The following is a 19,836-nucleotide window of genomic DNA, read 5'->3' as shown; positions in this document are numbered from 1 at the left end:
TTTGTGGATCTAGAAGCAGCTATCACAAACATTGTTCTACTATTCGAGTATAGTGAGGTGTTTCAGGAGATACCGAGTTACCTTCTTCGAGAGTTGTTGAATTCTTTATTGATGATGTGCTTGGTATAGCATCTGTAACAAAGGCGCCTTATGGGATTGGGAAAGAACGAGTTTAAAGAATTGAAAGAGCAGATAGATGACATATTAGACCTAGGGTTCATCAAACCTAGTGTCTCAGCTTGAGTGGTGCCGGTGTTATTCGTGATTAAGAAAGAAGTCTCATGCGGTTGAGTGTGAAGTAAAGGGGAATGATTAGGGTGACCATCAAGACTATGTATCATTTACCTAGGATTGATGATGTGTGTGATACGTCCTTAAGGTGGTGATACAATTATTAAACTGAGATTCACATTACGTCGTTGTTACGTTCTAACTCGTTTTGTTTCGGACTTTGACAATTGAAGTTACACATTGTTCTTGGCTGAGCAAGAAATCTAATGTGTTAAAGAGATTTCATTTTGACGTCACGAATTAATTATTTTGCTAAATGAGCATTTAATTGAGAATGCTGATCTTTCAGGATTTAAATATTTTGGTGTTGGGGATTGGAACTTCACAATGCCACAGGTCCAAATGAGACGCAATGGCGGTGAAGTGACTCTATCGAAGGTAAGGTATGAGATGACCTTAGCTTAATGATGTTTTAACGATTTGGTCGTGACAAGTACCTTCTAACTGGTAAGAAATGGTTGAGGACTAAATTTTCTTTTCAACTGCAAGTGGTGTTAGTATTGGAGACTTAGAGGTTCTTTTCCTCTATGCATCATATTGTTTATTTTTGGATAAGGGAAAGTTGACTAAAGTGTTCAACAAGGGATACATTTTACAATAAAGAGTAATCAATTATATTACTACTTGCAGAGAAGTTATTTTGGCCGAATGCGTTGACCATGAGGGTTCTTAATGAAAGTAAAGAAACAACTGTTTAGAGTGGTGGTATAGCAATCATCTTGGGTTAGTCTGGAGGAGATGGTGGACCCAACATCAGGATTCAGTTGTTGAATTGTTTACTGAATTTATTGTATTACGACTGTGGGAAAAATCAATACTATGGATGATGCCACTGGGGCGTTGTGTGGGACCATGGGGCATACATTTGAGGTAGGCATGAACCAAGGGGTATGGGATATCTCAGTTGTGGTTGTGTTTATTTTGCACTGTAATTCCATCTAATTTTCATGTTCCACTAACGGGAGATAAATATTTTCTTCACCTGTCCTGCGACTTGAAGCAGATAGCTGTAACTTCTTTTTCGACGGTGAGTTTTGGTGAGGGTGATAGGATGCATGATGCGTCGCTCTTGTGATAACGGCGGTGATTCTCTACTGGCTTGTGAGAATAGTAGTCAAATCTCTGGTGAACTGTTCGAGAGTAATTCTTAATCAAAGGTAGGGTTATGTTGTGGTCGTGGACTCAGTGAGTTAAGACCCTTATCGAGTTACCATTACAAAGGAGGTGCTGGATGAGTAACATGCACAACAACCTTTGATGATTGTAAAAGATAATCATGAACGGAGATTGTTTGTAGATTGGAAGGAATGGTAGATTCATGGTTCTAGTGATGGGTTGAGGTGAAATCATAACTGTACGGTTGTGGATATAAGTACGATTTCCTTGGAAACCGATCTGTGTGATGCAAGTAGTAGGTATGTGTTAAATATTTATTTTGACTCGTGTTAGATATTGAGAGTCTTGACCATGCATAGTGGGTGGGCAAGCTCATGACGGGAGAATTGTCTGATAACTGCAAGGGAGGGGTGAATTAGACAAAGGGGTATGTTGACATCTCTACCGAGACCACCATTATATTTTGGTGACTCACATGTGGCGGTTAATGTTAGAACACGTGACAGATTGGGTGTTTGGAGGAGACTTGAGGCAATGGAGGACATGCTGAGAGCATATATGCTGGATATTATAGGTAACGGGGAAGATCATTTGAGGATTGATTGAGTTTGCCTACAACAACAGCTACCATTCTAGCATTGGCATGGCACCGTATGAGGCACTTTATGGTAGACCATGTCGATCTCCGATCTGTTGGGCCGAAGTTGGTGATGAGGCACTGATGGGTCCAGAGGTGGTTCTGGAAACCACTGAGAAGATCTCGAACATTCGGGATAGAATCCGGACCGCTCAGAGTAGACAGAAGAGCTATGCAGACCTGAAGAGGAGACACGTGGAGTTTGAGATTGGGGACCATGTGTTCTTGAAAGTTTCACCTATGAGGGGTGTAGTGAGATTCGGCAAGAAGGGAAAGTTGGCGCCGAGGTATGTTGGGCCTTTTGAGATACTTGAGAAAGTGGGCGAACTAGCATATCGACTAGCCTTGCCTACTAGTATGTCGGGTGTTCACAACGTCTTCCACATTTCCATGCTGAGGAAGTATGTACCAGATGAGTCACATGTAATCGATCATAGCACCATTGAAGTGAAGGAAAATGCCACATTTGTTGTCGAACCGGTTCGTATTTTGGATAGATCAACAAAGAAGCTACGGAGGAGAGAAGTTGGGCTAGTCAAGGTGTTGTGGAGTCACCATGATGAGGGTGATGCATCTTGGGAGCTGGAGTCAGACATGATGACTAGATATCCACAGTTGTTGTTGAGTGAGCTTGAATTTCGGGACGAAATTCCTTTAAGGGGGGTAGATTGTAATAACCCTAAATTTCAAACAACATTTGAGTGGATTTGAATTCTTTAAAATTGTGGAATTTAATTAGAATTGATGTGTTTGGTTATGACGATAGGAAACGAGTAACGGATACATTATCGGAATGTTTTAATCGAAAAACGTTACGTTTCCGAACGTTTATATCGACTTTTAATCCGTTGCTCGATTTCGAAAACTTTCTTCACGGAAGTTGTAGAGCTCGTTGATACGAGTTCATGGATATGTGACGCATTCGAAACGGACATCGTACGTAAAAGTTATTCGCGTCGGAAGTTAGTTTCCGATTTGGAAACTAGTATATAAAGGGAATTTTTGTAACTAGGGTTTCCATAACAGGAAACCCTTTTCTTTTCCGCCGCATCCTCTCTTCTTCTCTCTCTCTCCCACCCGACCTTCCCTCCCCTCTCTGCCTTCCGAATCGCCTCCCTCCCCGACCTCCGTCCTCAGCCATTCGTGGCTAGCACCGCCGCTCCCTATACCCTCGCAAGATCCCCTGCAAGCAGCCCGGTCGTCACGCAGCGCCTCCACCTCTCTTCCTCTTCCCGAGCTCACTCCCTCACCCTCTCGGTTCACCACCGATCTCCCTTCACAGGGAGACGTGGTCCTCACCGCCGGCCTAGGAGGCGTCGCAGCACCCCTCACAAGAAACCCCGAAGTCGACTCGCCCTCTCGTGCCACGCCCGAGCTCCACCAACGTTTGCGTCTTCTGCTCCGTCGTACCGAGCCTACTCCGGTGGTTTTCAAGCCGACTGAGGTGAGGGTTAGTTTAATTCGGTAGTGTTGATGCTTAGATGTGTTTTGTGTGGTTGTTGGATTCGTATTGAGGAGATCGGAGGAGGAGAGCTTGAGAGGGGGATGCCGCCGCCTTAGGCGGCGCGTGTGGGCAAGTGGAGGGGGCTAGGCACGGCCTAGGACCGTAGGAAGGAAGAGGGGAAGGAGGGGGAGAATTTGGAGGCGGCGGTGGCGTCACACGCTCCGTGGTTAGCCTCGGCGCGTGGGCCCCACGCGCAGCCGGCCGGAGGTGGCGCGTGTGCCACACGCGCCGCCGTGTGAGGCGGTGTAAATAGTTTCGACTGAAAGGGTATTTTGGTAATTTACTGTGTAACGGTAAATGTAAATGTAAATTTTATTTACGTATGGTAAATGTAATTAAGTTTTACCTACGGTAAATGTAATTATAATTTACTTTCAGTAAATGTAAAAAGTAAATTGTAAAAAGGGTAATTTAGTAAATGTTTATTTACTGAATTTGTATTTACATTAAATCGTACGTATACGTACAGAAATACGTATTAATATTTATACGTACAGAAATACGTATTTAATATTTATACGTACAGTAATACGTATTTAATATTTATACGTACAGAAATACGTATTAATATTTATACGTACAGAAATACGTATTAATATTTATACGTACAGAAATACGTATTAATATTTATACGTACAGAAATACGTATTAATTGAATATTGTACAGTAACCGTGAATAGTGAACAGTGAACAGTAACTTCGTATAAACCAAAATTGCTGAACAGTAACCGTATATTACTGTTTTGGCATTTAAAGGTTTACGAAACGATTCTAAATTCTTTTCTTATTCTTTTAAGGTGATCGTTAAATCGAGGAAAGGAATTAGCATCGCGAATTGTGGAATTACTCTCAAGTCAATAAGGTGAGTAAAATCTCACTGAATTACGAATCTACCCTCGCGGTGATTCAACATTTTTGCAAGTGTGTTTATTTAATGAATTACAACATGTATATAACTTAGTGGACTACGTATATATATAGTATAATGGTAATAAATACATATATATATATATAGTTCATTAAATTACATACTGTTATTAATTCATTAAAAATAGTCATTTCGGTGACAGAAAAATTGTGCATGTGTGATTTTAATGGTACGATATGATGTGAGATTATCGTACGTAATTTTTCAGGTGTTTATGAAATATGACATGTATATGATATAGTGGACTATGTATATATTGTATAAATGGTAAATAAATACAAATATATATAGTTTGCTATATAATATACTGTTATGATTTTTATATGATATATTGTGAAAGTTTTAAAACGTACAATATGATGAGTGATTATTGTACATGATTTTATCACGGAAAATGTGAAATATTGTGATTTGTCTTCGGACGTGATGTGTGGTACAATATGATGTGAGATTATTGTACATGTGAGGCAAGTCGGAACCTAGCCTTTGGCCGGGCGAAAGTTACGATACAGTTAGAGCTCTAGTCTGTCTGCCATAGTACTGCATGAGGTAACGGGTGGTTATCTGATCATGGGTACTCAGCTTGTTTTGGATGTTGGGTGGCGGGTGGTTGCCCAACATCAGCGGTATACTAAGTGAGGGGTAACGGATGTGTACCAGCGCTCATTAGATACCATTTTGTGAAAGTATTAGAGTAACCAGATGGGTTGCTCGTTTTCTCATGATTTTTCATTATACTGTGTTGATGTGGAGTTGTGTCTTTTATGAGACTTGAGTTATTTTAATATTTTACTCATACGAGCTGCAAAGCTTACCGGGTTTGTGTTGCAATCCCGGTGCACCAATTTCAATGGTGTAGGGGATACTTCCGCAGGTGTTGAGTAGTGGTGATTGAGTGACGACTCCGAAGACTCGAAGTCGATCGCATCCAGTCGTGGTGAGGTTCCAGCGTGGATTGTGTGTGTGATTTGGTGTGATTTTATTTGTGAGGTTGTTGTGAGGATTATACAATTCCATTTATTATATGTTGAATTATCATTTGGGTTTGTAATAGTCGGCTTGACTGAGTTATATTCTAAACTCAGATGTGATCCGCTGCGACATTAAAATGATTTCGATTTCATTGAGATTATTGTTGTGTTTAACGATTTTAAGATTTTGAGTTTGAAGCTCGAAATTTTAGGGTTGTTACAGAAGTTCTTTGATTCGATCGATCCAGGACCATAAAACAATCAGGATACCCTAGTGTTCTTTGCTAGAATTATTCTTGATTTTCTTTGAAGGGTTGCCTTCCTTTGCTTCATCTTCATTGATCTCTTCCGATTTCTTCAAATCCATAGATCTTTGCACCTTTGTTATGAAGTTTAGTTGGTGAGACGGAGGATTGTTGGTGTGGTTTGATATTCATGGCATAGTATATGTGGGATTGAGGGTGTTGGCTAATGGGAAATTGGGAATGTGTGCATGTGGGGAAAAGCTTTAACCGCCGGGCACCTTGGGACTTGAGGTTTAATTGTATTTGTGAGGTGGGTTTTTATGGGAAGTAAATTTGTCGCTCACCCCTTGGTATGCCGACCTCATGCCCACCTTATATTAAAGTTCCACATGTCTCTTCTTTTTCTACAATCTAACCAAAGTTCACTATTTCACATTTTACTTTTTGAAATTTTGTAGAGAGGATTAATTAATTTTCTTCTTCTAATTAATGTGACAATAATTCTTTATTTTTAGATCAAGTTTTATTCATTGATAAAAGAAAAAAAAAACCATGACCTAGAGAATAAGAGATTATCTCTAACCTAATATTGACCATGCATAAATAAAGCATTGATTGGTACACAGCTCAAACCCAACTTTGAATGAGTTCCCCTTACATATACAGTAGTGTGTCGATCATGTACTAACATTGTATTGATATGATAACATATAGTGTGTAATACCCCGAAAATTCATATCAAATTCCAATGAGTTCCCTGATATTATTAAGTTGGTCATTGTCCAATTTTATTAGACGATGATGAAAACGAAAGTGTTTGAAATATTAATTGTTCGGAAACGTTCAATTTAACGAGTCTAAGAGTTTACTTTTGACTCATTGGGTTTCTTAGAAAACTTCTTACAACAAAGTCGTAGAGCTCGTCGATACGAATTCGTAGACACGTGACACGCCTAAATCAGAGTTCGTATGAAGAAGTTACGAATCAAAATGTATTTGGACATTTTTGGAAAAATAGTATAAATAGGGAAATTAAAGAGAAAAAGGGAGAAAAATCAGAAATTTCGGATCGGGTACTGTTCATACTAGAAAAATCCCAAATTTTTCTTTCTTCGAGTGGCTGACTTTGGGCCGCCACATCTCCGCTGTCCGGCCACCATAGAACGGCGCACCGGTCACATTTGAAAGGTTGTTGCATCCCATGTCGATTGGTGGTAGCGCCACCCGCCATCTCGTCGCCGTTAAGGAGCGGTGAAGTCCGGAAGTTCTCCCGAAAAAACATATTTCGCCGAACTTCAACTCGTTGGATCTCCCTCATCCGGCAACGAATCGGTACGATTCTTGTCCCATTTTGAAGGTCTCATTCCATACTACAAACTCTCCAAAATATTTAACCCCAAACTTTGTGTGCTAGGAGAATCGAAGAAAAGAATCATAAGTTTTTAAATTGGGGCTTTTCGGTTCTTGTTAAATTGAAGTGTTTAGGCTCAGAATTAGCCTTTTTGGTGAACTAGGAAGTTGTTAGAAATGTCATTTAGATTGTGGTGGTGAAATTTGGTGATCATTGGTGGCTGCCGGTGAATAGTGGCACCGCATGAATAGTAATGTGAACAATGTTATGTAAACAGTGTTGATAAAACAGTAAATGTGAACAGTGTTTTGTGAATAATGTTTTATGAATAACATTTAGCTGTACTGAAATCGTCACTTGATATTTTACGTATCATTTTCTAAGCATTTTATCATGCTATTAGGTGACTGACGAAACAAGTGAGGAAATTACTTTCAGTGTCGTGGAAGTTGCACGTAGGAAAAAAGGTGAGTAAAATCTCACAGTGATGAATCTACCCTTGTAAAGATTCATGATTACGCTAAATTTAAAAGAATGAACTATGATATGTATATGATATAGTGGATTGTGTATGTGTATAATTGGTAAAATAGGTACATATATATGGTTTGCTATATTATACACTGTCGTAATTCCCGTTTGCGAATGAATTCATTATAGCGTTTATATTTATTTATTTGAGCATGTCAATTTGATTTGTACAATATCATGTGATGATTGTTTGTACGTGGTTTTAACTTGAGTTATGTTAAAACGTTTTTGTGGTCTGTGGACCTGTCTTCGGACGTGTTGGCATGTCGGAACCTAGCCTTGGCGGGGCGACAGTTACGATTCAGTTAGAGCTCTAGTCTGTCTGCCGGGGTACTAAATGAGGGGTAACAGAGGTGTACCAGCGCTTATGAGTACCCATATTTTGGACATTGGGTAGCGAGAGGTTGCCCAATGTCGGGCGGCGTACTAATATGAGGGGTAACAGAGATATACCAGCGCTCATGAGTACCCGTATTATAAATGTATTTGGGTAAAGAGAGGGGTTCCCTGATTTCTCATGATCACTTATATTTTCAGATATTATTGGACAACCAGATAGGCCGTCCAATGACTCATGAGTACATTTATAATTAAATGTTTTCAGTATTTTTCTTTTGGATATTGGGTAGTGAGAGGTTGCCCAATGTCGGGCGGCGTACTAACATGAGGGGTAACAGAGGTGTACCAGTGCTCATGAGTACCCGTATTATAAATGTATTTGGGTAAACAAAGGGGTTGCCCGATTTCTCATGAGCATGCATATTTTCAGATATTATTGGACAACTAGATGGGCCGTCCAATGACTCATGAGTACATTTATAATTAAATGTTTTCAATATTTTCTTCTGTGTTTATATGTGAGTTGTATTATTGATTTACTCATACGAGCCGCAAAGTTTACCGGGTTTGTGTTTACAATCCCGGTGCACCTATTCGATGGTATATGGGATAGTTCTGCAGGTGTGGATTAGTAGAATTAGAGGGCTTTCACTAAAGATTGTCGAAGATTTCTTTCTGTTGTTTGTGGTGAGGATTGAGTGAATTTTACATTTCCATTAGTTGTATATTATTTAAGTTGACTGAGTCATGATGTAGACTCAGTTTTGATACATTGTTATGATAAGATAATTTCAATATATTTGAGATTGTTTTTGAGTTTTTATAGCTTCGAATTCGAATTTGAATTGTTATCATTCGAAATTCTGGGTCGTGACATAGTGTATAACTAATCATTGAACCAGATCAAAAAAAAATCAAGAAGTTTATCAGCTGGGATACATGAATACGAGGAGTCTTAATTTTGATATTACTACTTTCATTTTTGATTGTGTTAAGTATTCAATGAGAATTAAAGAAAATAAAAAATTGCAAAAGTAAATATAAATTAGTTAACCTCGGTTAGATTGTAAAAAAGAAAGGGGCATGTGACATTTTAATAGAAGGTAGGCATGGAGTGGGCATATCAATGGTGGGTGACAAATTTGCTTATGTTTCTATGATGGTGCCAGATGGTTGGATATGTTCTCATTTCTAAATGAGATTTAAGATGGGAAACCAGTAATATTATTTTTTCCAATCATCCATTAGAACTATATTAAGCAAATAAACATTTTAATGAAATATATATATAATTAATATTTAATTTATATGTTCATAACGTGTCCATATCTAAAATATTTTTCATTTGACGTGTCTATGTTCGTACTGTGTCTATGTCCGTGCATCTTAGATATTTTTCATTTGACGTGTCTATGTTCGTACTGTTGTGTAAAATGATGCGTGGTTCTCGTTTGGAGGAAAATAAGGGTCTAATGGTTTGCTGGGAATCGTGATATGGGGAACTTGATAACTTGTGAGTCATGTACGTTGATGTCGACGTACAAGTGGCCAGATACAACTTCGGGTTATTGGCCACGTAATCCATATGTTAAAACTTCTCCGTGACGAGACATTTTCTGGCAAAATCTCCTCTCATTTCGGTCGCTGGACCTGCATGAGGGGACTCCTCCCGGCCAGGTACCAGGTTGCCATGACCTACCACATAATCTCCGGCTCAGGCACCGTTGTCGGCGCCGTCCAAAGTAGCTCGCCAAAACAGTAAATGCATAGTGCTTAGGCACGTTTTCTCACATTGGGAATAGGGAATTGCACTTCTCCCAATGCGTCTATAAAGACCAGTCAAAAACCTCCTAAAAACGGTAACGTATTCCTAAGTCCTTAACTTTCGAACTTGAATTCCGCTTCGGATACTAACTTAAGCTTCGGAGAGTTAAAGGTTGGCGCACCGCTGACCTTTTAACTTGACATTTGTTGTGTGCAGGTCCCACTGAACTGACACATCGGAATACAGGCTACGAGACGCAGGATCCGCCGAATTCAACACCCGTAACACCATCTACATCAAGCTTAGTGTATGCCATATGATATGAGTGCATGCAGGCGTGCAGCTGCATGCAGTGCCCCATAAGACTTGAAAATCAACAAAGATATAAAATATTAATGAGGAAGATGCAGCTGTCGGAACTAAACCAAAGAGCGGTAATGGGGATTATAAGTTTCTAGATAGATGATTGATAGGAGCATTTATGCGACGATATTAATAGTGTAAATCTTTACATTTATATTTATTAGTTTCCTTTAAATGTCGAATTAACTTCTTTATTGTCTTAAGGTACTTTGTGAGGCAACATAATACTAATGAACGCTTAAGTGATACAATTGAAGTTTTCAATACGGAGTGGAGATGTCAAGGTCAAAGTCTATTGAGTCCTATTGCCCAAAATGTTTAGAGAAGTCAATTCTCATTGAGCTTGGAATGTGATTTAATTGAAGATCTCGGCATATTTTATTGGAGTATCTTTGAAAATGTTTCTCTTTACATATTACCAAATAAAGACTACCACCTAGAGAATGACTAAGAAGAGTCACATTAAGAAAGAGAGGAGTTTGTCAGCAGAGAAGTAGAGAGAAAAGAGGAGTTTGAATCATATTTGAGAATGATTCATATATAATGGTTAAGAAAGAGAGGGAGGGAAGAAGAGAGAGAAGCACAGAGCCTTCATTCATCATTCATCACGGTAACTCCTTGAGCTCACCATTCAATCTCTTCAAGCTATTCCCATATCTCCTCAAGGTGCTACAAATCTTATCAAGGCATCTATAAGTTGCATCACATAATTGCAAAGGAACTCACCATCATCACCATTTGATCTCTCAATCTTCTATCGTTGTTCTCTCTTTGTAATCTTTAGTTTTGGTTTTATTTGTGTGATTATCCAAATTATGTGTGGATAATTTTTCTTAGTCACGGGTGAGGTCGGAAACCCCAAATATGTGAGACATGGTTTGTTTTTGGTTTCAACATTATTAATTTTTTGAAGACGTTTATTTGGTTTTGTTTTACATATTTATGTTCATGAATACATGCATGGAACATTGTGAACTTGTGAGTGGGGCTAGAAATAGGTTGATTAATCTCCTAAATGATTAAAAAGCTTGTTTCAAAGTAGTAAAACCTATAGGACAATAGGTGAAACCAAATAAAGAGGATTGCATGCTAGGTAGGTGTTTCCACACTAGTTTTACATACTTGTTTCGATCAAACTTCCATTGTGCTCATTGCTTAGGATAATTCATTGACATGATAATGTCTATACCTGAATTGGTTATTCTAAAAGCTAAGTAACAGTATGTTATCTTACTCTAGTAATTGTTGGAAATAATAAGAACTTACGTAGTGTGTTCACAATTTTTTCTTGATTGAAACCGATTCTTCGACTTAATAATTATAACCTGACATAGTACGCATGTTTTGAATGTATTCGGTGGTGGACAACTGAGTCTCTAACATGTCTCCATCCTATCTTATCTCAATTTCAATTCGATTATCTTTTGTTTTATTTTTCTACTTTTCTGTTTCTTTCGTGAAACCAAACCCCCCATCCTTTACTTGTTTTCTCTTCAACTCATCCCGTTCTCTTCTATCCCTTACATAATCCATCCCACCATTCTAGTTGTTTGTTTATTTGTTAGTTTCTGTTTTTTTTTTGAAATTAAATACTCTCAGTCTCTAGTATCAAACGATCATGACTTATTCTACAGTTTAATTGACAATATTTTACATGATTAATTATGAGGCTATTTTTGTGATTAATTAAACCAAGCGACTCTAAATAAAGAGCGCTCCGATCCTCAACAAACATGAAACAAAATGTGCTATCCGAATTTTTCACGACACCTTTATTAACCTTTTTTCTTCCAATAGAAAACATGATTTCTTTTCAACTACCCTGTTAGGTTGGCAGCGAAATGATCAAATCATGAGTTGTACTGTCTTGAGGATGAAGAAGAAGAAGAAAAAGAAGCACAAAAAAATTAGCTACGGGAGACATTCCCTATTATCTTGTACAATTTCTTTGATCAATTGGAAATTTGGAATTGTTGTGTTCGGAGAGGATTTCTTCAATTCAGATTTTATGATGTTTACTTCCTACATAACTCTTAGTCTTAAACTGATTGACTAATTTCTCTATACTTGTGTTCGCATTTTGCAGCAATCCATATTCTGTATTTTATGCCTTTCCAACATCAATCATAAGGTTCCAACAATGAATTCCTTATTCTCTTGGAAGTCCATATCAATTTACCTGGTTTTAGTTTTTACGCGGATCAAAATCTTGCAAAATTACCAAGTTACCAAATAAATTAGTATTAAACCTGTTGGACCGCGCATTCTTCTTTGATCGCCTAAGGAAGCTCATTTCTGAGAACCGACGCCGTGGCTCACTCTCTCTGTCGCTCTCATCCATAATGTAATTCTCTACTATAATGTAATCCTCTCTCTCTCTCTCTCTCTCATTTTAACTTGTATAATGATTGATTTGATTGATTTCTTAATTCAGGGGTTTCTTAATGTCGCAGAGCGCCGTGAGTGATAACATCATTTTGGTTATGGGAAACCAGATTGTGATTCGAGGCCAAAACAGTGACGTTTGGAAGGGAGATGAAGTCACCGGAGATATTAATGTAGGTGGGGAATTGAGGGTGAAATAGAGAGAGAAAGTGAAATAGAATGAGGAGATGAAAGAGAAATAAAGAAAAGAATTAATATAGGTTTGTGATTAATTAAAAGAGGGACTTTTTTATTCTCACCAAGTGTGTCACGTCACTTCTTTAACAGAGCCATTAAAGAAATTTGACGGAATACATTGTTGATAGCAAAATATGAATCTGTGTATCACATTAATAGTTTTGTGAGTTTGAGTACCACATTGACCTTGCCACTAGAGTTCAGGTACTAATGGTGAAAAAAATGTATTTTTTATTCCCATAAGGTGTGTCATGTCACTTTTGTAACGGAGCCGTTAAATAAATTTGACGGAAGTACGTCGTTGATAGCAAAATAAGAATCTGGGTATCAAATTGATAGTTTTGTGAGTTTGGATACCACATTGACATTGCCACTAGAGTTTAGGTACTGATGGTGAAGTTTTTTTTTTTACTAAACTTTCCTGAGTTTTCTCTTCTTCTTTTTTTAATAAAAGTTTTCTCTTCTTTTTAAGTGTATTATCATGATTGAGAAAACTTTTTACTCATAGCTTTTTACACTTCTAATTTACCTATTAAGTAGGGTTTGAGTAATATAGCAATATTCAAACTAAAAAATAGGTATAATATAGAGAGACACCTAACAAAAAGGTATAATTTAGATTAGAGTCTAACATAGAGGTATCATTGAAAAGAAACATAAAAAAAATTTCTATATATCATATGAGTTTCAAAAACAAAAGTTGTTGTACCATAAGACAGCCAAAAGTTACTTATATATATCCCATTTATTATAATTATATGTATCTTTAGAGAATTAATACATTTTCACCCAAGCTTTTCATAAATTTATAGAAAAATTCCATGATTTTCTCAATATTTATGAAATTGATTGAAACAGAAAAATGTTTAGTATTAAAGAAAAACTCATAATTAAAGGTATTTAAGACTTAGTGTCAGTTAAGCTTATTTATTGTATTGATGTTAAATTTGATGGTGGCAATATGTGTAAATTATACAAAAAATAGGATTTAATATGTAGTAAAATTAATTTATTTTAAATATCTATCTTATAGGAATACAATGGTGGATTTAATTTCAAATGGGTGTAGATTTTTGGGTGTATAATGAATTTTCGCAAAATTAAAACTACTATAGATGGATTAGTAATTTCGTATTTTTTCTAACACCTTACACCACAAATAGAAAACTCGTAGGTTTTCTGATTTCTCCCTCTCACCATGTAAAATGCTACACACGCGCATACACTTTAATACCAGAGTGTAGAAGCCAAATAGTCTTTAGATTAAGTATTCATACTATATAAGATGATGACCTAAAAGTTAATCAGTAATTCAGTATTCATGGCATGCAGGGACATATTTTTCTTCTTTGCAAAGAGTTTTCTTTTATGCTTGATCCCAAAGGGAGTGGCCTCCTTATCACACATATCCAAACCATGCCAAGCACGACGAGGTAGGTACCGGCGAAAGTAGAAGTAATCGGAGCTAAGATGAGAGTGAGATCCCTCCAAGACATGGACTTGAGCAAAACCAGGCCTCCAGTCATCAATTCCGGCCAGTTTAAGATACAAATAGCAGATGGGTGAGTCAACGCATTGACCCATCACTTGAAATTGATCCACAACACAAGCATGAAATGGTTTTTTGGGCACATCATCGAGGACTTGAGGGTCTACTGGATCCACCTTTCTTATGTGCTTCGAGTTTAGGTGCTTTACCAATACGTCATTAGAATTTGTGTCGCCAAATCTCAGGCTAATGTTGCTAGAGGTTGAAGCACCTTTTGTGCATGTTGTTTCAATTGTAACTGCGTATGTGCAGTTTTCCTGTTGAACATAAAATGCCAATTAATGAGACATCAAATTTGTTTTAGTTATGTTCGTAATTCATGTATATGTTTAAGATTAGTATTTGCGCGATAAAGTGTCTGAGTCGACAGAGACATTAGGCAAGAATAATAAGTTAGATGAGTAGACCAAGATTACATGCAAGATATAAAGCAAAAGAAATGACGTACGTACATTGCTTTTTTATATTGATTAAAGTCTTATCAATATGTTATGTTACGTTGTTAAACTATATCATTATAATTAAGCACCGAAACCTGAAATGATTTGTAAGTATAAATTAATACGAGACTGGAATATATAATAGCAAAAACATACATATACAAACAGATTATATTTCAATATCTTATGAAGTTATGATGATCACCTTGTTTTTGGGCGCAAAACTTTCCCCTCCGGCAAACAAAGCAAGCAAAAGCACACAGCAGGTTAAGAACAATCCTCCACAATTCTGTGTTGCCATTCCAAACAAACAGAAGAATTGTTTAATTTGAGTATCATTTCACAAATTTGTAATGTACGTGCATGGTATGTAATTTATAGCCTACGTTCTCGATCTAAGGCTTCAACATTCTTTTCTTGACATCGTTAAGTAGGCATATTCGGCTTTATACTGGTTTTTTTATCTACGTCGCTTGAGGAGGTTCCTTAAGTTTTACTTATACCATCTGCTTTCTATTAAAGTCTTTCCTAGCTATTCTATATTTTCTCGAGCGTTTTGTCCTCTGAAGGATGATCACCCCTGTATTAGAGCAAAGCATCGTGCGTTTATTAGTGATAATATATAATTTTTATCTTGGCTTTAATGTATGCTGTATTAGATTTCCGTTAGAGATTAAAAGCTCTATCATATCTTTGAATCATGTAAAGAGTCCCAACAAACAGTAAATTTAAACCAAAACTGTAGAGAGGTTAGCAAAGAAAAATCTATATACAAGCTATCGGACACGTACTCAAGAAAAGTTTGAAGTTTAAAATTTCAAATATATCGATATTTGTAAACTTTACAAGGTTACAATGTCGCACCCTTTTATTTCCTCAATTAAATCGATCAAGAAAAAACTCTACATTGATAAATACAAGACTTATTAAATTGAATTGGCCAAAATAGAACAAAACAAATTGAACAGGTTAACGGAAGAAGATGCCCGGACGGTGCGGGTTATAGAGTCAGCAACTGATCTTGTCCCAAAATTCAAGAAGCAACTCGAAGAGTTAAACATCAATCAACATGTGGGAAGATCTGACGGTGGAGGAAGCAACTTCTGATTGGGAAGCTTTCCATCTAGCACTACCCATGCCATCTTCAAACCCCAACTAGTATGAATCTCCAAGTGACAATGCATGAACCATACACCTAATTATCAATGAAAATTAATCAAACTAACTAGAAATATTAAAATACATAAATGTATGAATAAAATGTATGCAAGTGATCATATTAAGGCTTCCTAAAAAAAACGTAGTAGAATATCTAGTTAACTCACCAGGGTTGTCTGCTAGAAACCGAATAGCAGTCCACCCGCCGGAGGGAACACCTACGGTGTTTCTTTCAACAGGATCAATAAGATTGAACTTCTTAGGATCTTTATTTTGGTCGAAGTTCCCAAACCCTTGACCAACAACAAAGAAGTTGAATCCATGAAGATGAAGAGGATGACTTTCAGCACCAAGAATACTGGTGTCCTGCAACACTAACTCCACACTAGTGTTATATGGAAGCACCATTAGCTTTGTACCATTGCTGACGTTAGTATTGGTCAGCTGAGCTCCGGTGTAATTGAACGGAGTTATAGGACTGATCGGAAAGTCAGATGAATAAACTCCATTTGATTGGCCAGAGAAGTGGGATTGGAGTAAGGCGGTGTTTGGCATTGTAAATGAAATGTTGTTGATCGAAGCAGCAAACATAGAACTATTATTGGGTCCTTGGCAGGTTTGGTTGTTGTGTTGCTGGCTACATGGGTTGGTTCCAAGTCCTACTGTGAAGAACAAACGCTTGTCAATTTTCTGTGGGACGTTAGCTGGGAACTGTGGAGTGTTTAAGCTGCGGAGGTTGCTGGCAAACTTTGTTGCAAACAATGTGTCATTTAGAGCTGGGAGAATTGGTTTGTGGAGTGGAAGTTTGTTCAATGGGAGTGTTGAGTGAAGTGTAGTTGCTTCGTACTCAAGAATGCCAGCAACAGTGGAGTTGTCAAAGGTGCCTAGACCAGTCACGTATGGCCTTGCGGTCATGAGAAATGTTGCATTTGGAAAGTTGGGTTTGGTTTTGAGAAGAACGTTTGTGGTTTGTCCTGGGGCAATGAGAATGGTGTTGGTATTGAAGGGTTTAACATAAACAGCGTCAGTTTCGACCACTTTAAGTGTATGATTTGCAATGCTGAAGAAAAGCTCGTCATTTAATGCTGCGTTGATTAGACGAAGAAGGTATGTTTTCCCAGCTTGAACCTTCAGCTTGAATGTATCTGCCAAAAAAGAACGCATCAATCTAACGTACAACGTATTGTTATGGCCAGCCGCTAAATTTTGTTTACCCACACGGTTTCACTTCATACCTTTGGCAGAACAGTTATACAACAGTCCTGGGAGTCCGTTGATGGTGTAGGCGTCAGAGACATTTGGGCCTCCACCGGTTTGTAGTGCCTGGTTTATGACTGCTTCAGGATCTGTGTTCCACCACTCTCCTGTGAATTGGAGTATTGCATGTAATTTTTGTTAGTGATATATCTAATGATTTTATGACAGGTATATAGTTCATCTCTCGTCCCTCTAGTTTATGGTAGATTACATACCAAATATGATGGGCACCTCCTTGTAGGGTTTGGTAAATGGGTAAGGAACACCACGCTTTGGAAGAATGATCAAAGGACCATAAACTGTTGATCTAAGCCATGATATATGAGCATGCCACCAAAGGGTACCTCTTTGTCCTACAATCGTGTAGTTGTACACATAACTGTTACCCGTTTGTATAGGGCATTGGGTAACATATGCCGGTCCATCCGCCCACCCGGATCGAAGTTGTCGAATTCCATGCCTTTGAAACAATCAATCCAACACATTCAGTTTAGATCATGAACTTGATGTCATATCAAATGACCGAGTCTTATTTTTGTGAAAGATACAATGGGGAATGTATACAAGATATATGGAGCATGCATATACAATAAGCCAATAAGGTGATTTTAAAATTTGAGTAGAGAACGTCCTGATATATTTACCAATGAATGGAGATGTTGTTGGCAACATGATTAACTACTCTGATAAGAAGATTATCGCCCTCCCTCGCTACAATCCGAGGTCCAGGAAATTGACCATTAACTGCTACAATGCTCTTTGTGTGGCACAACCTTGTGACGTTTTGCAGTTTGATCTTTGAAAGCCAACAATGGCAATGTTAAGTTGTTAGTTAACCAAGGAAAGGCAAGAAACCAAAAACAAAGAATACAGAAACACATTAAAGAATATATATAGCACACATACTTCAAATTTGTAGTGCCTGGTAATGCTTCCAACTGCAAGTTTAGAACTGAGACACAGAGTTATGAAAGAGAAGAGAAAGAGCTTGAAAAATGCTTGCGATGAAATATTAGAGACAACCATTTTATTCTCTCTCTCTCTCTCTCTCTCTCTCTGTTGAAACTGAAGTATGGTGCTCTGTTGTTTCAGTTTGTGTTGATCAAAGCTTGTGGGATTGCGTATATATATACAGGGGTGATGATGAGGGAAGGTCTCTTTGGTTGTTAGGAACTTGATGGAAAAAAGATTTTGACATGGAAACAGTACGTAGGAGAAACCAGAAGCTAGCTAAGCTTCAGACATGGATGGCTTTTGTTTTTTAATGCATAGCTAGGACCAGTTCTTATTGTTAGATAGAACAACTTCTTAGAGTAATGTGAAAGACAATCAAGTTTAAGTTTCTTCAACGTAGTTAATTATAGCCTCCTGGCCCTCCTCCTTTTTAAGTCGATCAATTTGATCATTTCCTCTGTTAAGATTTTATGTCTTTTCATGCATAATTAAGTAGACTTGATGTTGACCAGGCTAGCCCATGCCATAGAAACTTTCATACTTAGAACCGTCTGGGGTTTAAAAGGAAAACGCAGGTAAGAAACATGCAGCTACGCAAGTATCGCAGAAAAGTGACCATTTACCCTTCTTCGATTATAAACCTTTAACCTTTGCGCGCTACAATTTCATGTGTCATTTTGTTTCTATAATTATGCCAATCACTACGTACGTACTGTACCTCGATCATTTGTGTAACGACCCTAAAATTTCGAGCTTCAAAACTCAAAATCTTAGAATCGTTAAACACAAAAATAATCTCAATGAAATCGAAATCATTTTAATGTCGCAGCGGATCACATCTGAGTTTAAAATATAACTCAGTCAAGCCGATTATTACAAACCCAAATGATAATTCAACATATAACAAATGGAATTGTATAATCCTCACAACAACCTCACAAATAAAATCACACCAAATCTCACACACAATCCACGCTGGAACCTCACCACGACTGGATGCGATCGACTTCGAGTTTTCGGAGTCGTCACTCAATCACCACTACTCAGCACCTGCGGAAGTATCCCCTACACCATTGAAATTGGTGCACCGGGATTGCAACACAAACCCGGTAAGCTTTACAGCTCGTATGAGTAAAATATTAAAATAACTCTCGTCTCATAAAAGACACAACTCCACATCAACACAGCATAATGAAAATCATGAGAAAACGAGCAACCCATCTGGTTACTCAAATACTTTCACAAAATGGTAACTAATGAGCGCTGGTACACATCCGTTACCCCTCACTTAGTATACCGCTGATGTTGGGTAACCACCCGCCACCCAACATCCAAACAAGCTGAGTACCCATGATCAGATAACCACCCGTTACCTCATGCAGTACTATGGCAGACAGACTAGAGCTCTAACTGTATCGTAACTTTCGCCCGGCCAAAGGCTAGGTTCCGACTTGCCTCACATGTACAATAATCTCACATCATATTGTACCACACATCACGTCCGAAGACAAATCACAATATTTCACATTTTCCGTGATAAAATCACATGTACAATAATCTCACATCATATTGTACCACACATCACGTCCGAAGACAAATCACAATATTTCACATTTTTCGTGATAAAATCATGTACAATAATCACTCATCATATTGTACGTTTTAAAACTTTCACGATATATCCACAATAAAAATCATAACAGTATATTATATAGCAAACTATATATATTCGTACTTATTTACCATTTATACAATATATACATAGTCCACTATATCCTATACATGTCATATTTCATAAACACCTGAAAATTACGT

At 37.7% G+C, this 19,836-nt stretch overlaps 2 protein-coding genes across 2 annotated transcripts; both read right to left on the bottom strand.

The window, feature by feature from the left end:
• Nucleotides 1-13,904: 13,904 nt before the first annotated feature.
• Nucleotides 13,905-14,979, bottom strand: LOC126789289 (embryo-specific protein ATS3A-like). The gene is made up of 2 exons (XM_050515418.1): nt 14,858-14,979; nt 13,905-14,469 (listed from the first exon to the last, which is right to left on the bottom strand). Exons 1-2 carry the CDS (start codon nt 14,951-14,953, stop codon nt 13,957-13,959), a joined length of 609 nt encoding a protein of 202 aa, XP_050371375.1. The 5' UTR covers nt 14,954-14,979; the 3' UTR covers nt 13,905-13,956.
• Nucleotides 14,980-15,514: 535 nt separating this feature from the next.
• On the bottom strand, nt 15,515-18,119 carry LOC126789279 (laccase-17-like). The gene is made up of 6 exons (XM_050515406.1): nt 17,974-18,119; nt 17,712-17,863; nt 17,283-17,527; nt 17,046-17,174; nt 15,978-16,955; nt 15,515-15,847 (listed from the first exon to the last, which is right to left on the bottom strand). The coding sequence occupies exons 1-6, from the start codon at nt 18,091-18,093 to the stop codon at nt 15,717-15,719; spliced, it is 1,755 nt and encodes a 584-aa protein (XP_050371363.1). The 5' UTR covers nt 18,094-18,119; the 3' UTR covers nt 15,515-15,716.
• Between the last annotated feature and the right edge of the window lie 1,717 nt (nt 18,120-19,836).

This window comes from Argentina anserina, chromosome 3 (assembly GCF_933775445.1).
Source record: "Argentina anserina chromosome 3, drPotAnse1.1, whole genome shotgun sequence".
Taxonomy (NCBI): domain Eukaryota; kingdom Viridiplantae; phylum Streptophyta; class Magnoliopsida; order Rosales; family Rosaceae; genus Argentina; species Argentina anserina.
The sequence above is the reverse complement of the archived record's forward strand: the minus strand, read 5'-3'. Positions and strand labels throughout refer to the sequence as shown.